At 39.9% G+C, this 16,723-nt stretch overlaps 1 protein-coding gene across 2 annotated transcripts in view; it reads left to right on the forward strand.

Moving 5' to 3' along the window:
- SLC2A13 (solute carrier family 2 member 13) overlaps window positions 1–16,723 on the forward strand; it is a 162,337-nt gene that overhangs the window by 123,646 nt on the left and 21,968 nt on the right. For both annotated transcript variants that reach the window (XM_061467451.1, XM_061467452.1), the window contains exon 7: window positions 8,840–8,965. In XM_061467451.1, the coding sequence (XP_061323435.1) occupies window positions 8,840–8,965 (126 nt within the window). The remainder of the gene's footprint in view (window positions 1–8,839; window positions 8,966–16,723) is intronic.

Genomic DNA, 16,723 nt, shown 5'->3' on the forward strand with positions numbered 1-16,723 from the left:
TTTGGAAATAAAAAACTACTCTGCATAATTCCAGTCTTGCATATTTTTTATGTTACTCTAAAGGCATTAAAGGAGCTGTACAGATAGTGCTATGAGTAACAAATGTTACTGTAAGGTTAGTTACAAATAAGATATCTGATCAAATCAAAATAAAGTAATGTAAGAGCAGCGGTCTCTTACTATTTAATCCATGTCTTAGCTTGCTTCAGTATAACTGTTGGCATCTCATACTGCATAGCGTTGTGTCTTGCAAACCTTAAAGAGGTCTCAGAAAGTTTTGGAAAAGCAAAAGACAGCAGGACTTCAGAAGATCCACACATAATGCCATATCCCTGTAGCCACTGTAACCTCTTCTAAATATGCGTGTCTACACAGATGCAGCTCATAGTCTTCTTTATCAAATGGTGATGCAGTGCTTCTCTGAGGTGAGGTACACCTAAGAGTCTAAATCTGTTTGCAGCTTGGCCATCTCACAGTATGGGGCAGTTTCCTAAATATAGTTGTCTTTGCCAAAGTGTACCTATAAGTTATAAAAACATCAATAAAACTTATTTTGCTGACAGAAGTTTCATTGATACTGTGTAGTATCATAGAAATGGGTTTTATGTTTGCTGGGTTACACTAAGAGTGGGTGTCCATTACGGAAGCCTTAGAGCTACGGCAGTCTTGTTTGTTTGTTGTTCCCTCAGATCCATGTTCCTCTGCACAGAATAATTCCAGCTTCTACCATAACAATGAAGATAGAACAGACTAGCAAATAAAGAACACAGTCGCAGTCCTAATTCAAAAAAGCACCTAGGGCTTGAATACTGCATTCTGAAAGAGCTGTGCTGAGCAAACGGAGTTACAAGTAACCTGTATGTGGTTTGCAGAAAGCAAACCAGTAAGATATGCTGCAAATGTCAAGTAAGATATTTTCATTTGGAGTAGAGATGTACAATATTGTAGTTGATCAACAGACAAAAGATAATCTATAAATCAGGGGAAAAAAAAAGTTATGTGTCACAAGGACATCATGGAAATAATGCAAATCCAGCAGGACACCCGAACACTGAAATTCACTTTGCCTCCTCATAGGTGGAAATGGGTGGGTGTCTTGCTGAGGAAAGGCAAGGTGAACACTCTTCTGTGTGCCATCCTTACATCAAACTTCATTTTCATACTCAGCCCATGTGAGATTGTTCAGATATTTGCAGTGTGACAGCCACTTTGATCTTAATCTTTTCAGCAGTTGTAATCTGTTACTCATCAAGGCCACACAGAAGCTCAAGAGGTAAATTCAGGAATCAAAACCACCATCCCCAAATTTGTCATCTTAGAAATGAAAAGATGATGTAGCCATTCCTATTATTCTGACCACTCAGAACTCTATGAACATGTTCCTGCTTTTACCAGGGACTTGCCTGTTCTGGAAGGAGGTCCTGTGCACTAGCTACCCTACCACCTTTTCCCAGTCTGCAAAGAATCAAGGGTGTGACTGTCCCACTTGACCTTTCTCAGGGACATTCACCTATTTCTGGAAAAGTGTCATTGTCCTGTTGCTGCGTATTCTTTGTCTTTTTATCTCCTTTCATTCATGTCTGTCTCACTGCACTTCTTGAGACTTGGTCAGCTGTAGAAAACATGCAGTGAATTTTTTCTGTTTAAGCAGTATTTTTCACCTCAGTTACTGTATGAAAATGGTAACTTCTGTGTTAATCTTAGGGAAATGGTACCTGTCCACAAGAATTTTGTCAAGTCCCTTCTCAAACTGATTGTCTGCAGAATTTCATTAAAATAATACAGGCGGTGCCAGCTGTGCTGGACACACAAGGGCTCTGTTGTTCATCTTTGAATTAGTCACCCTCACGTGGTTAGTGTTGCTAAGCTCATTGTACAAATACACATTACTGAGATAAAGACACCAATATTTAGTACTCTTACATAGCAGTTTTACATGATAGCTAATTGGCAAGAATTCTTTGTAAATTTAGCAAATGTATAAGGTTGTGCTCAGTCCTGAAAACCTTAGTTAACATAGTAACTGAAGATGGGTTTATTGTATTTAGTAGCCTTAGGATCCATCCGATAAGTATATTCATTATTTTACTTGAGTTAACTCATCAGCAATCTGATTTATCTGCAAACTGGACATCAGTATTCTTCGTGCTGTTACTGTATCATAGAACCAGTGTTTTTTAAATTATCATTCTCATTTTTTGTTTCTAATATCAAAGTAACTGAGTCACTGGTCATTCTGATAACCCAGAATTCCAATAATAAATATAGTAATGTGTTTCTGCTATTAAGGTCAGAAAATTTTGGGTATATAAAAAGATAAAGAGTGTTTGAGGATACTTTTGCTGGCTCCTACAAAATGTAATTAAAATTCTTATGGACAGTTTATGTTCTAGAACTGTAAAATGACCTTGACATAGTCTTGAAATTATTAAGTAGATAATATAAGGTTATGTTGCTTGGTAATAATTTTCCGTTTGCTGGCGTGTTTCTCCTATGAATCAAAGCTTGTGATTCAATTTAAAGTTTGAAGGGATAGGAAGGAATACATCAGATCTATGTAGTAAGCATCTTTAATGTGAATGAGGAAAAACTCTTCCCATCAATTTAAAACACGAAGATCTAAAAAGTGACTTTCATGAACTATAACATCTGTGAGTGTAATGCATATGCTGTGACACTGTTAACATTTCCACTTTCTCTTTGAATCAAGCTCTGCATTACTGAAGGAACAAGATGTCATTCATATAGTAACCTATTAACACACACGTCTCTGCTAATATTTCTAAGACTTTGCTGTTTAACAAAAGTTGGAACAATGCTTATGGAATTATTTTGTAAAATCTTCCAAAGTGATGGTGTTATACTTTATATGAGCTGCAGGTTTTAGTCACACAAGAATGATTTTAATCCAGTTCAAGCAAGGTTTGTACCTCATCTACCTAAAAGCTCAGAGTCTATCTATGCGTAGGGTCTCTTTGGAAGAGTACTTTTAAAACCAAGCATTTTACAGAGACTGTCATTATGTTCAAAATAAAGCCATGTGTAAGACAGTTGTTTCTGTTATTTATTATCTGTGTTAATCAGTTACAGGCAGAAATCAGGAAGCTGTTGTGCTGGAGGCTATATAAATTCAGAAAAAGATCATCAAGGACAAGAGATAATTGATACCTATATGCAAGTAGACTGTGAATATGGTACTTTTCATGTGATGTCAGCATTCCAGGACAGTCTGTTGTCAAGGAGCTTATAGTAGTAGTGGTATACCCATGATGATCTAAGAACTTGAGCAATGCAAGGTTTATAGAGAGTAGTTTCCTGTCTAGGACTATGGTAGGTAGGAAAAATGGATGAGCCATTGGGGTCCTCTTCAGGTCTAAAGCAGAAGTAGCAAACATCAAGAGGCTGAAAACAGTCACTCTAAGTACATATAAACTGTGTTGCTTATTTGAGGTATGTGAATCTTTGGAAAAGAAGGTTTAAGGAAAGTTTAAAGATTTATTGCATTTGTATGTGGCTGGCATATAGAGAAGGACAAGGACTCAGTACTGGTCTGGAACTCTTACCTGGGAAGGAGTCACTGAAGAATAGTTTCAATAGACTAGATGGAGCAAGAGCCTGATTTGAAGATGAGAAAGGGTTGATCATATTTGAATGTAACTGTAATTTAGCTCTTTCAGTTGGGGCTGGAGGGAGAGGCATTCTCTGGCTGTAAGAATACAATGACAGAAACAAGGAAAACTTGATTCCAGTCTGTTATTTTTCTGTAAGGAACTGGAAAGCAACTATACCACATGCTAAGGGAGATAGAGGATTGTGTGCATAACCGATCTTGAGAGCAAAGAGTAAACCTCAGATGGTTTTTATTCTTCCTACGGTTCTGTGAGGAAAACTTTTTTTCAGGAATATGAGTATTTGCATCAGACAGAGCAGGAGCAGTTAGTTCGGCAAGCCACAAATGCAACCAGAGTGGTGCTGAAGACCAAGACATGGACAAACTGTCTTGCATAGAATGTCCCAAGTTGGAAGGGACCCATTAGGATCATACAAGTCCACTTGCATGTCGTGAGTGTATCAGATTTTCACATATGACTACTACTTCACATACATTGTGCAGCATGTGCTCAGTGAAGATGATGAAAGCGGAACAGATGGAAAGAGTCTGTCCCCAAGAAATGTCTGTATTTGTGGATGATTTTATACTCTGAGTGTTCATGCTGCCCATGTAGTAGAATATTATGAAATCAGGTGTTACATTCTGGAAAAGGACTGCAGAGTCCATAATATACAATCAAGCTCAGTTTGTATTTCTGTAACTGGATGACAGGAACATATTGGTATAGTTATATAATTGGGTAACAGCATATGGAAGACGAAGTTGAAAGCTCTTTAAAATGTGGCAAAAGTGAAATTGAGGAAATGTGTTCTAATGTGTGAGCAATTTAGAAATTGAGGTTCAGCTTAAAAAAAGACAGAATAGTGTGACAAAAAGAGAAATGTCACTTGCAGAGCAAGGTGCCCTGGGTTCAGCAGTAGCAGTCATTTTTTCTCCTTCTTAGTAGCTGGTGCAGTGCTGTGTTTTTGACTTTCAGCCTGGGAACAGCGCTGATAACACCGGTGGTTTTAGTTGCTGCTCAGTAATGTTTACTCTGACCAAGGGCTTTGTGAGTCTCATGCTCTGCCAGGGAAGCTGGGAGGAAGCAAAGACAGGACACCTGACCCAAACTAGCCAAAGAGGTATTCCATACCACAGCACATCATGCCCAGTATATAAACTGGGGGCAGTTACCCGAAGGGCTTAGATCACTGCTCGGTTTAGCTGGGTATCGGTGGGCAGGTGGTGAGCAGTTGTATTCTCTTCCCTTGTTATTTCCCTTATCATTATTATTATTGGTGGTAGCAGCAGTGATTTGTGTTATATCTTAGTTACTGAACTGCTCTTATCTCGACCCATGTGAGTTACATTCTTCCAGTTCTCCTTCCCATCCCTTCAGAAGCTGGGGGAGGAAGAAAGGGGGGAGTGAGCGAGCAGCTGCATGGTTCTAAGTTACCGGTTGGGCTTAAACCATGACACAAGGGCACTGGGCAAAGGTCTTTTACTGCAAAAGCACTTGACAAAGAGTGGTAAGATGCAACTTGCAGCTCAAATTAAGAGAATTGTAAGAAAGTCATTGCTTACAAGGTCATTTTACAAATCTAAAGCACAAAATATAATGACAAACCAAATGCAACTACCAAGTATTTCAAGCAGCAGAGAAAAAGCAGGGGGAGAAGCAATTGTGAACCTTTCTTTGGCATCTGGAGAATCACTTTAGCATGTCAGTATTTTTATTCAATCTTTTTAGAGACTGCAGTAGAGGCAGTAAACTACATCGTTAGGAAGAAGAAAGAAAACAGTAATTTTGGTTTCAAGATAATGTGCACAGCTGGCCAATTAATTTGTCTCTATAGTTTAAGGTCCCTGTGAAAGAAGGTGGTACTGTGAGCTTTGTGGTGCACCTGTAACCTCAGGAACAGTTCAACAGGCAGCCTGCTCCAGAGCAGAGGATTCTGAAAGCTGCTGGTACTCGGACTGGCAAGAAACTGCTAGCAACGGACGTTGAAGTTAGTGCTGTCAGGCTTTCCCGACACATATGTTCCCATTTAGTCAGGTGAAGAGATTGTAAGAGCATGGAAGCCTTGACTGCGTTAGCAGAATTGGAGGGAGGAATTGCAGGTTTGGGGATATCTGGTGTTCTAAAGGTCCATCTGCTTGTCAGTAAATATGCTTTGATAGTGAAGTAGGAACCCAGAAATCCCATTCCCTGGCAGTTTCAAATAATCTGAGAGGCCAGGCTACTGAGACTTCTATTCTGTAGACTTCATGACACTGAGCTGCAAAGAAGATGGGTATCTCTGGATTCAAACCCCTCCTGGACACATTCCTGTATAACCTGCTCTAGATGGTACTGCCTTGGGGGGGTTGGAGTAGATGATCTCCAGAGGTCCCTTCCAACATTAAAATTATGTGATCTTTGGACTTCTGCAGCTTCACATTCCTCGTTGTTATTCTGCTACATGGGCTGAACTGTCTGAAGCCTAGGCGCTTGTCTTCTTGTTGGGTTGCCTAGGAGCCCAGCTGGTAAGCAGGGAGAGAACTAGGCATGTTGTAAAACCTTCCTGCTGTAATGCTGCCTCTTTTCATAAAGATCAGATAATCTCTCTCAGGTATTTCAATCTTGAGAAGTTGTCAGTCTGATAAGCAGTCATCCTGGGAATTTTCAACTGGCTCTTCACAGAGGAACTTTTTCCAAGACACTAGTTCATAACCTTATCACAAATATAAATATTTCATTATAAAGTACAGGAAACACGTCTCCCATTTATAATTGGATGCAAGTTTCCTTTCCTAAATAGACATGCTAGAGTATTCTGGTATAGAGCTTTAAAGACCATGACTGATCCGTGGTGTAGATCTGAAGAAGTATCAGTATTTTTATAGATATATACTCTGACATATATTTGGATATATATGGGGAGTGCTGATAAGAAGGTACATTAGAGGACAGAAAGGAGATCTCTAATTGATACCTATATGTGAATAGTGGATAGTTACATGTCAGTAAGTATTATATTGTGCATTTCTTTTCCTGGTATATTGTGTGCCCTAATTTATTTACATGAATATGAGCAGGTACATGAGAATATGCAGTCAATTTTACGTTGTTAACCTGTTTTTTTTAGGAAATAGCAATGGGGCTAGAGTGAAGAAGAGCATAAGCCTGAAACTACTATATATTTTATTTCCATTTTTCGAGAGAGAAGTTTGGAGTAAACAGCCTGAGCACATTAATTTTTTTGGTTGTTTTCAAATTGCTTCTCAAAAAAAAAAATCTTCCTTGCTTATTTCATGCTGCATCTTCAGTGATCATTCGTCCTTATTAACTGATACAGATTTCTTTACTGTGATACAAAACAGTTGTAATGTATATATGTTGGAATTTTGGAGGAAAATGCTCATCCATCTTTATATTAAAAAAAGCAGTGTTATAAAAATTTTATGTCAGTAATAAAATGGGGCACAGAAGAATGCAAGATGGTCTGAGCAACAGCTGCCTCTCTGAAGTCTGCTGGGAGTTAGATTTGAAAGGGTTTAAAGTATTATATATTGAATTTCTGGGTTTCCTCTGACATGAACTGGGCCTGTCTCTAAAACCTAAAGTCAAAGACAGTGTATGAACTCACTAGATAGCTAATAACAGACAATGCTAACTGAAAGATAAAGGCTTTATAAGTATTTGTCATTTAACTTTGAAAGACAAGCTTCAGAAAAGCTGTGGAAAATATTAATTTTAAATTATTTAAACTGTTATGAGTAATACAACCTCTGGCATTTGGCATGACATGAAATCCTGCAGCCTTTATTATGTTGAATGCCAACTGGAGTATTGGTTGGACTCGGAGATCTTAAAGGTCTTTTGCATTCTAAACGATTCTGTGATACTCAGTAAAGCCCAAGGAAAGAACACAATAACAAAGAGCACAAATTTCTGAAACTTGGGAGAAGTAGGAAAATGCAAATGAATACATTGGTTTTTACACTTTCCCAGCCCTCTTTTTGGCCAACTACCATATGAATTGATCTTTCTATAGCTCTTTTAGAAACATCATAGTCAGAAGAGTTTGAATGACTAGGTTTGAAGCACGTACTTTCAAACTTTTAAAATCTATATAATCTACTTTACTGATTTGGTTTCTTGGGACTTTGTTATACAGTTACTTTTACTTTTTCCTATAATGGTATGGTAGCTTGAGCAGATTATTTCTTCATTCACTAAGTCATTGTTATGATAAAAATACCTGCTCAGAAAGGATTATTTCCTTGGTTTTTCCATTACAGGGATATGTGTTGAAGCTATTTTGGTCACCTTAATTACACATTTCCAGGTGTTACATTTCAAAGTTTAATTTCAACTTCAGATTTCCAGGCTTACTCCATGTTCTACAGCTTCTCATTCTCCTATTTTTAATTCCTAAAGTTATCCCTTAGAATATATTAGGGGCCTTACTGATGAGGATGTATCTCTGAATTGGCAATTTAGACTAAGTGAAGGATCTGTAGGGCACTTGGTGTCTAGGCTCCCAGTAGAGTCAGTGGGGATGTGATCAGTACAGCCAGTGGAGCCTAGAGAACAGTTTTACTGTCTAGTCACTTGAATATGCTAGATTGCATTGAGGAAACTTTGCCTAAATGTAAGATCTCATGCTCATTTGAGACTCCCAAGGAAATCAGAGACAAGGTCTGTATGGACCTGGCAAGTTTGCTGCACTGGAATGATGTGCAAGAGCACTGCACACTCTACAGTGACAGGTGAAGGACAGGCAGGACATTTCGGGGCACTAGATGCTTGTATGGGAATTGACTGCATTGACGTACTGACTGTGTCCGTGGAACATAAAGAGAACTCAGGCTCCGAGTTCCCACATGGAGACACATGGTATGATTATGTCAAACTGACTTCCAGATCTGTATGTGCCCAAATCTCAGTTTGATTACTAGGTATTATGTATGATTCTTTCTCTTCAACCCAAATACGTCTTTTTTTAATTAAAATTCATTCCATGAGTGAATTCCCCTACAGCCTGATCAGGTGTCACTGGGAGATTCGCAACTGGGCCACCAAAGTGTGGTACTGAGGGCAAAAACCATATGTATTAGTTTTTTTTGGCAGTTTTTACTGTCTTGTCTCCAACACTGCCAACTTGACTATGTGAATCCCAAGATTGATTAGGAGATGCTGTCGGTTTTGACATGTACAAATGACTAAAGTGTTGCTTATGTATTTATTTCTTTCTCTTGCAGTTATTGCAATGGATGTATGTTAGATCCAGACTGTGGTCTCTGCTACAAATTGAATAAATCAAGTGTTGTTGAGTCCTCATGTGTTCCTGTTGATAAAGATTCTACAACGAAAGCGGCTTGGGGCAGGTATGTCCCTTTTCAAGGTTTTCTGGTCTTGTGTTCTACTGATGTTTTTTTGCTATTGAGAATACTTTTGCTTTTATGTAAGGTGTTACTCTTGCGATGTTAGAAGAAAAAAAACCATAACTTGCCATTGTCAAAAATGGGTGATTACATTTTAAAAGCTGTTCTAAATAAAAGCCTTGACCTGATATGTGCAGCCAGTTCGATGTAGTCTGCACATAGAAACTATGGCAAAAGTACACTAGCAATTAGGGAAATTAGGGAAAATTTCCTAATTGTCTTCATTCATTTAAGGTGGCATATTCCCTAGGTGCACACTTAAAGCCCTCTGAATTAATTTTCTTTTTAAAGGCTTGAATTAAACCACACTTCTGGTATTGGCCTGCTAAAGAAACCAAGTTGCTCAGCTGAACAATGTAAAATAATACAAATCTGAAAACTTCTAATTATCAAAGCGTAGTTTGTGGCCACAGATTACTCTGTTCCTGTGCTTAAAACTGACATCATGTTGTATGTTGCACTTGGTGTGCAAGAATGTGTGCATTTGTAGGTAAATCCCAGTGCAACTTCAGAGTACATCATACCCCTTAAGGTGCTTTTTCTTAAGCACCACATCAATCTTCAGGTTTTCTGAAGTATTGACTGTTCTTAAGGAATGCCTTTATGAGTTGGAGCACCATCCTGTAAAGGCTTCATCAATACTTTAATAATGATTATGGCTTGGATTAGGGTTTAGAATGGTTCAGTGCCACAAGGAAATTATATAATTGCTGCTGATAAAATGTGTAATTACTGCTGATAAAACCTCCTCACCATAATTCAGCTGTGCCACCCACATGCCATAAACATACTTGGAAATAGGCAAAGGTTTGTGTGATGGTTGGGGGGGGGGGGCGTTTTGAAGTTAAACCAAGTGCCTTAGTGTCAGTGAGTCATGTTGGACAAAGGTTGGAAGCTATGGAAATATCTACTAATTGTAGAATCATTAATATAAAATTACTCTAAAATTGCTATCCTCTGAATTACAGTACTGTTAGAATATTATGCCTAGCAGTTCATTCCAGATGGAGAAAAGGATAGCTCATATTTTTTGGAATCCTCATTAAAAGCACTGTGATTTGGGGGCTATTACTGTTAAATAATATGTAACTGTGAAAACTACAAAATCTCGTCCTTCTTGCTTATTCTTCAATGTTGCATCATACAACATATCTTGCATATTATCTAATATCCTGCTGCGTTCTGCATGATGGACTCTCATAGTCATATTCATAAGGTAACAGATATCTCTGTATTCCAAGTAAACTTTCATTTCATATATGCTGTTATTTCTAAGTAACATGTCTGTGCTTAGCAACATCGTACTAGCACACAGGAAGACATAAATAGAAACATAAACTTGTTATGAGTAGTTGATAGATAAAATAAAACTTTATTTATTAGGCAGTGTTAGTGTATAACATAGTAAATATGTGCATCAGTAATCCTTTTATAGTCGTGATTCATTCTCACATAGCACTACTTGCTGTACAGCCTATTGGAGAAAATTAGGAAAGAAGTGTTTCCTTTCCATACTACAAACTATACTATTTCCATATTGTACAATAATTTCATAGCCTAAAGACTCCTAAATCTTTCAAGAGAGAGCAAAACAAATTTAAATGTGTTACATTGGTAGACATCAGAGTTCTGCCTTAAGATGGAAAACCAATGAAATATCCACATTTCTTTTTCCAAAGATTAAATGTTCATCCCCACTTCTGGTGCTTATTTCATTAATTTCTAATCCCACCTCCCCCTGGTCTGTGTAATCAGGCAGTTTTCTAAAAGCTCTTCCTTCAAGCTGTGAAATGTCAGGTGGCGCCTTCTGTGCCTTCCAAGCCCTGCAGAACAGGGAAGTGTTTTGCTTCCTCCTCCTCACAGATACGTGTATTTTTGCATACTTGTCCAGAGGGAATCCCCACAGATTTTGGCGTCCAAGGGTTTACATTCTTGTATGTCCTGCCCCCGCTCATCTTCCTCAAATCCTCAGTCTGATTTACAGCAAAACAGCCCCACAAAGCTGTAGGATTTCCCCACCAAGTGCAAAGAAGTGCTGTGGTGAAAATGGTGTAGTTACATCCCCAGTTGTGTCTCAGAACAGCAGGAATTGTCTGTATCTTTCTGGCAGCATAGGGAGAACCAGTGCTAAGACAAACTAACATCAGTGGTGAAGAAATGATGACCATGCTGATGCTTGAAAATGCAACCCTTTGTTTCACAAAGTCACTTTGTCACAAGCTAGACACTGAGTGGTAGTTATGTTAAAAATACGTGATATTTTAACAATCAGAGACTGGTTTAGTAATTTGAAAGGTGATTTTGTCATCTATGGGAAGTTTATAACCATAGTTACCACATGTGGCCTCTTTGTAACTTCTTTGTGTTCTGATGGCTTTATGCCATCCAGTATTGGCTGAATGAGTAAATGGCGTAAAACCTCCAGACTTGGAGGCCTTATATGGCAAATTTATTTTGCCATTAATTTCACTCAGGAGAGAAGGAAGACCTGAGCTATTTGTTTGGGATTTGTTGGACCTCAGTTTGCCTGAACGTTAGTGAAAGCAGCAGCTCTCAGTATCCTGCCTGATGCAGGAGGTTCAGAGAAATGGCTTCTGTTGGACTCAGATCGATGGTGCCATGCAGAGCATTTCACTGCTGCTGCAATCACATTTGGTTTATGATTTTCCCACTAGAAAGCTGTGAGCTGCAGCCATGGAGATGTGCCTGTGGTCACATCGTATGATGTGTGTGCAGCCCCATAGCTCTGTAGCCATCTTCATAGAATCATAAAATGGTTTGGGTCGGAAGGGACCTTAAAGCTCATCCACTTCCAACCCCCCTGCCATGGGCTGGGACACCTTCCACTAGACCAGGTTGCTCCAAGCCCCCTCCAACCTGGCCTTGAACACTGCCAGGGATGGGGGAAGGGGCATCTTAGCCCCAACTGTCCTGGCATTCACTCAGGGGCTTATCTATTCCTGATGTATAATCTACCAGCAAGGTGAGGGGTACGAAGAGGCACCAACAGAGAAGGCCTTGTTATATATTTTTATAGCTCTCTGCAGCCATCCAAGCTGGCATAGAAAACCCCCCTGTTTATGTATTCCTAGCTTTACACTGTTCTTCTTTGCATGGTTGGTCTCAGGGTACTTCAATAACACTGACATAGCAGGCAAGGTTTTGATTGTTATCATAAAATACTGTAACCTATTTTTATTTGCAAGATGTTTCCCCAATGCCAGCCTGGTGTACTAGACACCACCCCTCTGTGTTTATTGTTAATCTTATTTATTCGGTGATGGTACATTCTACATTGAGAAGTTCTGGGGAGAGGAGGGAAGCGAGCAGAGATTTCAGTCTCCTGTGGCTGCCAGCAAGGCTGTGTATGTTGCTGTGGTTGTCATAGAAACTGAGGGACACAATGAGAGCATCCAAATGTTTTTCAAGGAGAATTATAGCATTTGGGTTCTTTTGAATCTGGGGAACTCGGTGGCCAGCAGCAGCCCTGAGGGAGGTACACCGTGCGAGAATAAATCTGATCGAGTCCGAGGCAGGCCTTGAAGCAGTATGGGCAACGTGCTGTGGGTACACTTGCATCATGCATGTAAGATAAAGAATGGAGGTGTCATTTTTATTATTTAGTCAGTTACATAAGCCTGACTGGTGTTGGAATAACACAGAGAGGAGCGTCCTGCCCAGGCGTCAGCACAGTCAGGTGCTTTGCTGCCCTTGGTATTACTGAACCAGGTAACAAAACAACTGTTGACATGCAGACCTTGCTGCCTCCAGCTCTACCCAGGGACATATAAAGGATGGTTTCAAGGCAGTGAGCAAGAATATTCTTAAATTATTCACTTTGTAATAAAAGAAGAGCAGCTGTGTCTTCTCTCTCAGTGTGCTCTGAGGATTCTGTGTTAGGAGACTGTTCTCCAATATTTAGGGAAGTTTTGCATTTAGCAATAGCCTAGACAGGCTTGCAGTTCTGTTCTCTTCATGAACACTGAATTATAAAATCCCCATGAAGTTGATAAAAAGCATTATCTCACTTTGGGGGGGGGGGGGGATGCAGTGGGAAGCTTCCAATCTGAAGGTCAGGTGGCACAACAGAAGCCATGGGTAGAGTCTGTCTCTCAGCCAGGACTGAATGGGGAGGTGATTGCTTTCAGTTCTGTGCTTTCAGGGCACAAACTGAAATCTAGTTCTTCCCTACAATTGCAATTACTCCCGCGGTACTCTCAGAAACCTTGAAACTTCTGTCCCTGTAATTGCTATAACTCTAAAGGCCAGCCAGGAATGCTCTAGAAGTAACTTCAAATTGCATTAATATTCTTACAGTTGAAAGAATAACCACACAAGGGAAGGAGCTACTATTAGTGCCTTGACATGGCATTAACCTTGACATGAGTATGTTGTCAAGACGACAGCAGGCCCACAACTGCAAGCTAAAAGGCTCTCAGAGTGACTCTGAGCAATCTCCCTCTGGAGAAAAAGATGTTGACTTTATACAGTAAACAATTATGAAGAAATAATAACATCATCTGCAGATCAGAGACAAGCCTAAAATCCATCCCGTCCACAAAATTAGCTGGCAGGTCTCCACAGTCCCTGAAGGAGGATGACTGGGAACAGAAATCTATAAAGGAAGAAGAGCTCAGTGATTTGCTTTCTTCAGCCATTTTTATTAACTTCATTATAGGAACATCTCCCTGCCCTGGGAGTTTCATGCTTCATGGAGAATCCTGCTTTCGTCAATATAAGCAAGCATTCCCCTCTCTAAGGGTATCCAGGGCAAAGGCAAGCGCAAAAAGAGCTCTGTTTTTGCAAAGCTCTTCATGTTCCTCTGGCCAGTGCTCTCCTGAGCTCCGTCTTTCTGCGTGAGATTAATGGCATGTTTACAGATGCTCGTTAATGCTGTTTGGTGTCACTGTGTGCCTGTTGCTCATACCCATCAGTTTGCTGAGCAGTTTCACTGTATCTTGGAAACCTGCTCTGAGGACCAGTGGGTTGAAACTGCCCAGGCAACGTGAGGAATCAGGACAGGGAGGCAGTCAGACCTGGATCCCAGCTTCAGGAGGGTTTCCACTGCAGGAATGTGCCTGACGACCTTGGTGTTCGAGCCTGGACTCTAACTACATTCCAGTGGTTAAAAAAATCCATGGGAGTTCATTAGCTAGATTCCCAGGGGACAGGCTGCTTTATGTCCAACGGGGGACATGCCAGTGTCTGTCACGGCCTTGGGAGTATTCTGGGGAGCTTTACATTCGTACAGTGCCGCTTGTTCTCTAATGCATGGCAGGTGAGACTGTGAACGTGATTACAATACTTTTTCTTTGTAGCAACATTAGATTTTTCTAGAAATGTCAGGTTCCTTGTGCTGCTTGTAAATAAAGACAAATTTAAGCTCATTACGCTTGTTTTCCTAGTCACTGTCTTATAGAGATGCTTTTGCAGTGTGACAAGTACGTTTGTAAAAGTTGCTGTGACTGCTTTACTGATGCCAAAAAAATGTATGTTTGTATTCACACATTTAAAGACTGAGGAGTTATTTTCGGTGTGTCATGGGGAACGGGTATTTGGACCTTTCCTGTTACCACACGAAGGCTAGCACCAGAGCAGCCTTCCAGGAATGAAGTACTCCTCTCTCTGTGGGTAGACATTGCTTGTTTTCTCATGCAGGAAGTATTGGTAGAAGATTTTATTGCTGAAATGATGATTTGGAATCTTGGTACAAGCGCCTGCATTAGGAAATGCTGCTTAATTTAGCAGCAGTTAGCGGAGAAACTGGTATTTCTCTTAGTAATTCTTCAGATGAGTATAAGAAGATTATGCATAGAATTATGGTTCTCACATTTGCAAAGTAGAAAAGTAGAGGGAGTAAATGACTCAGGAAAGTAGCAGAATCCACAGAACAGTGACATCTGCATGTGCATCAGCAGCACTCAGAAGAGCTGCGATTACAACCAGTAGTCTTAGAGAAATTTCTTTCTGGACAGTAAGCATACAAACATATATATAAATGTTTACTGATCTTCATCACTTCAGTAGGAATCAGAACATGGAATTCCCAGTCTCCTCTCAGGGACCGTTTTGGAAAGAAAATCAAAATATATGCAGTTTAAAATACAATTAAATTCTGATTATCTTCACCATTGCCAGTAAGTGTAGAAACCTGGAGTAGCCGGGTGGCAGGACACAGTTCTATTTGTCCTAGTTGATTACAAGTACGTACTTCAGCATAATGATATCAGATACACATTAGTGGGATATGCAAAAACAGAAATGAAAAAAAGATCTGAAACTGATTACAGTCTTTGTCAGCCCAAACTTTAAGGCACAAGTTCTTTTCTGTGGGGAGGGTATTAGTGTAATCACAGTCTAATGGTGCATATGTTGATGTGATTCTGGACACCTAGAGAGGTAGAAGAGGAACTTTAGAAATCTACACATATTGTAATGCCATCTCTGCTAACTAGAAGGAGCAAATAGGAAGAATGGAAGGATGAAGTGATGCAGAATATTGTCCCCTCAATCACAGATGAAGCCTGTGTTATTAGTGACGAGTAGGTAGCAATACAATTTTAATGTTCTGATCCTTTGAGCTAATCTTCTTGCTCAAACCTTTGAGACATCACAATTTTAAGTTATTTTGGAGAATCATCACAGAATCATAAAATAGTTAGGGTTGGAAAGGACCTTAAGATCATCCAGGTCCAACCCCCCTGCCATGGGCAGGGACGGCTCACACTAAACCATGTCACCTAAGGCTCTGTCCAACCTGGCCTTGAACAGCGCCAGGGATGGAGCATTTACCACCTTCTTGGGCAACCTGTTCCAGTGCCTCACAACCCTTACAGTAAAGGACTTCTTCCTTATATCCAATCTAAACTTCTCCTGTTTAAGTTTGAACCCATTACCCCTTGTCCTATTGCTACAGTCCCTAATGAAGAGTGTTCCCCCCAGCCCCCCTTCAGATACTGGAAGGCTGCCATGAGGTCTCCACGCAGCCTTCTCTTCTCCAAGCTGAACAGCCCCAACTTTCTCAGCCTGTCTTCATACAGGAGGTGCTCCAGTCCCCTGATCATCCTCATGGCCCTCCTCTGGACTTGTTCCAACAGTTCCATGTCCTTTTTATGTTGAGGACAGCAGAACTGCATGCAATACTCCAAGTGAGGTCTCGCGAGAGCAGAGGGGCAGGATCACCTCCTTCGACCTGCTGGTCACACTCCTTTTGATGCAGCCCAGGATATGTTTTGCTTTCTGGGCTGTAAGTGCAAAAGGAGATTGTTTCATGTTCGGTATGATAACCATGTTAAGATCTCTTTAAGCATTTGAAAATTTGGTAAAATTTGTATATCTACTTAAATTAAGTGTGAAATTTTGTTGTAACTTTAACACAAGATACAGGCTTTTGAATTTTATTTTTTTTTATGTTCAAGGGGGAAAACCCCCATTTTTTATTATTTTATTTTTGACTGACTCTTATGCCTAAACAGTTAAAGTCCTTTGTATATTGTATCTGCATTTTAGATCTAAAATAATGAGCAGAGTGACATGATAATGAAAATTGAAACTATTTACATTTCTTTAGGGTAATTACTTAGGTATCACTATTAATAGCTCTACTCATTATATCTGCTCAACCAGTGGCAAATTCTGGATGCTTGGAAAGGACAAGATATACTCCTAGTCAGTCTTCTTATGAAGTGAACGACTTCATAA

This window comes from Pezoporus flaviventris, unplaced genomic scaffold (genome assembly GCF_033815535.1).
Source record: "Pezoporus flaviventris isolate CSIRO_AGI_PZ_B2104156 unplaced genomic scaffold, CSIRO_AGI_Pfla_v1 ptg000045l, whole genome shotgun sequence".
In the NCBI taxonomy this organism is placed as follows: domain Eukaryota; kingdom Metazoa; phylum Chordata; class Aves; order Psittaciformes; family Psittacidae; genus Pezoporus; species Pezoporus flaviventris.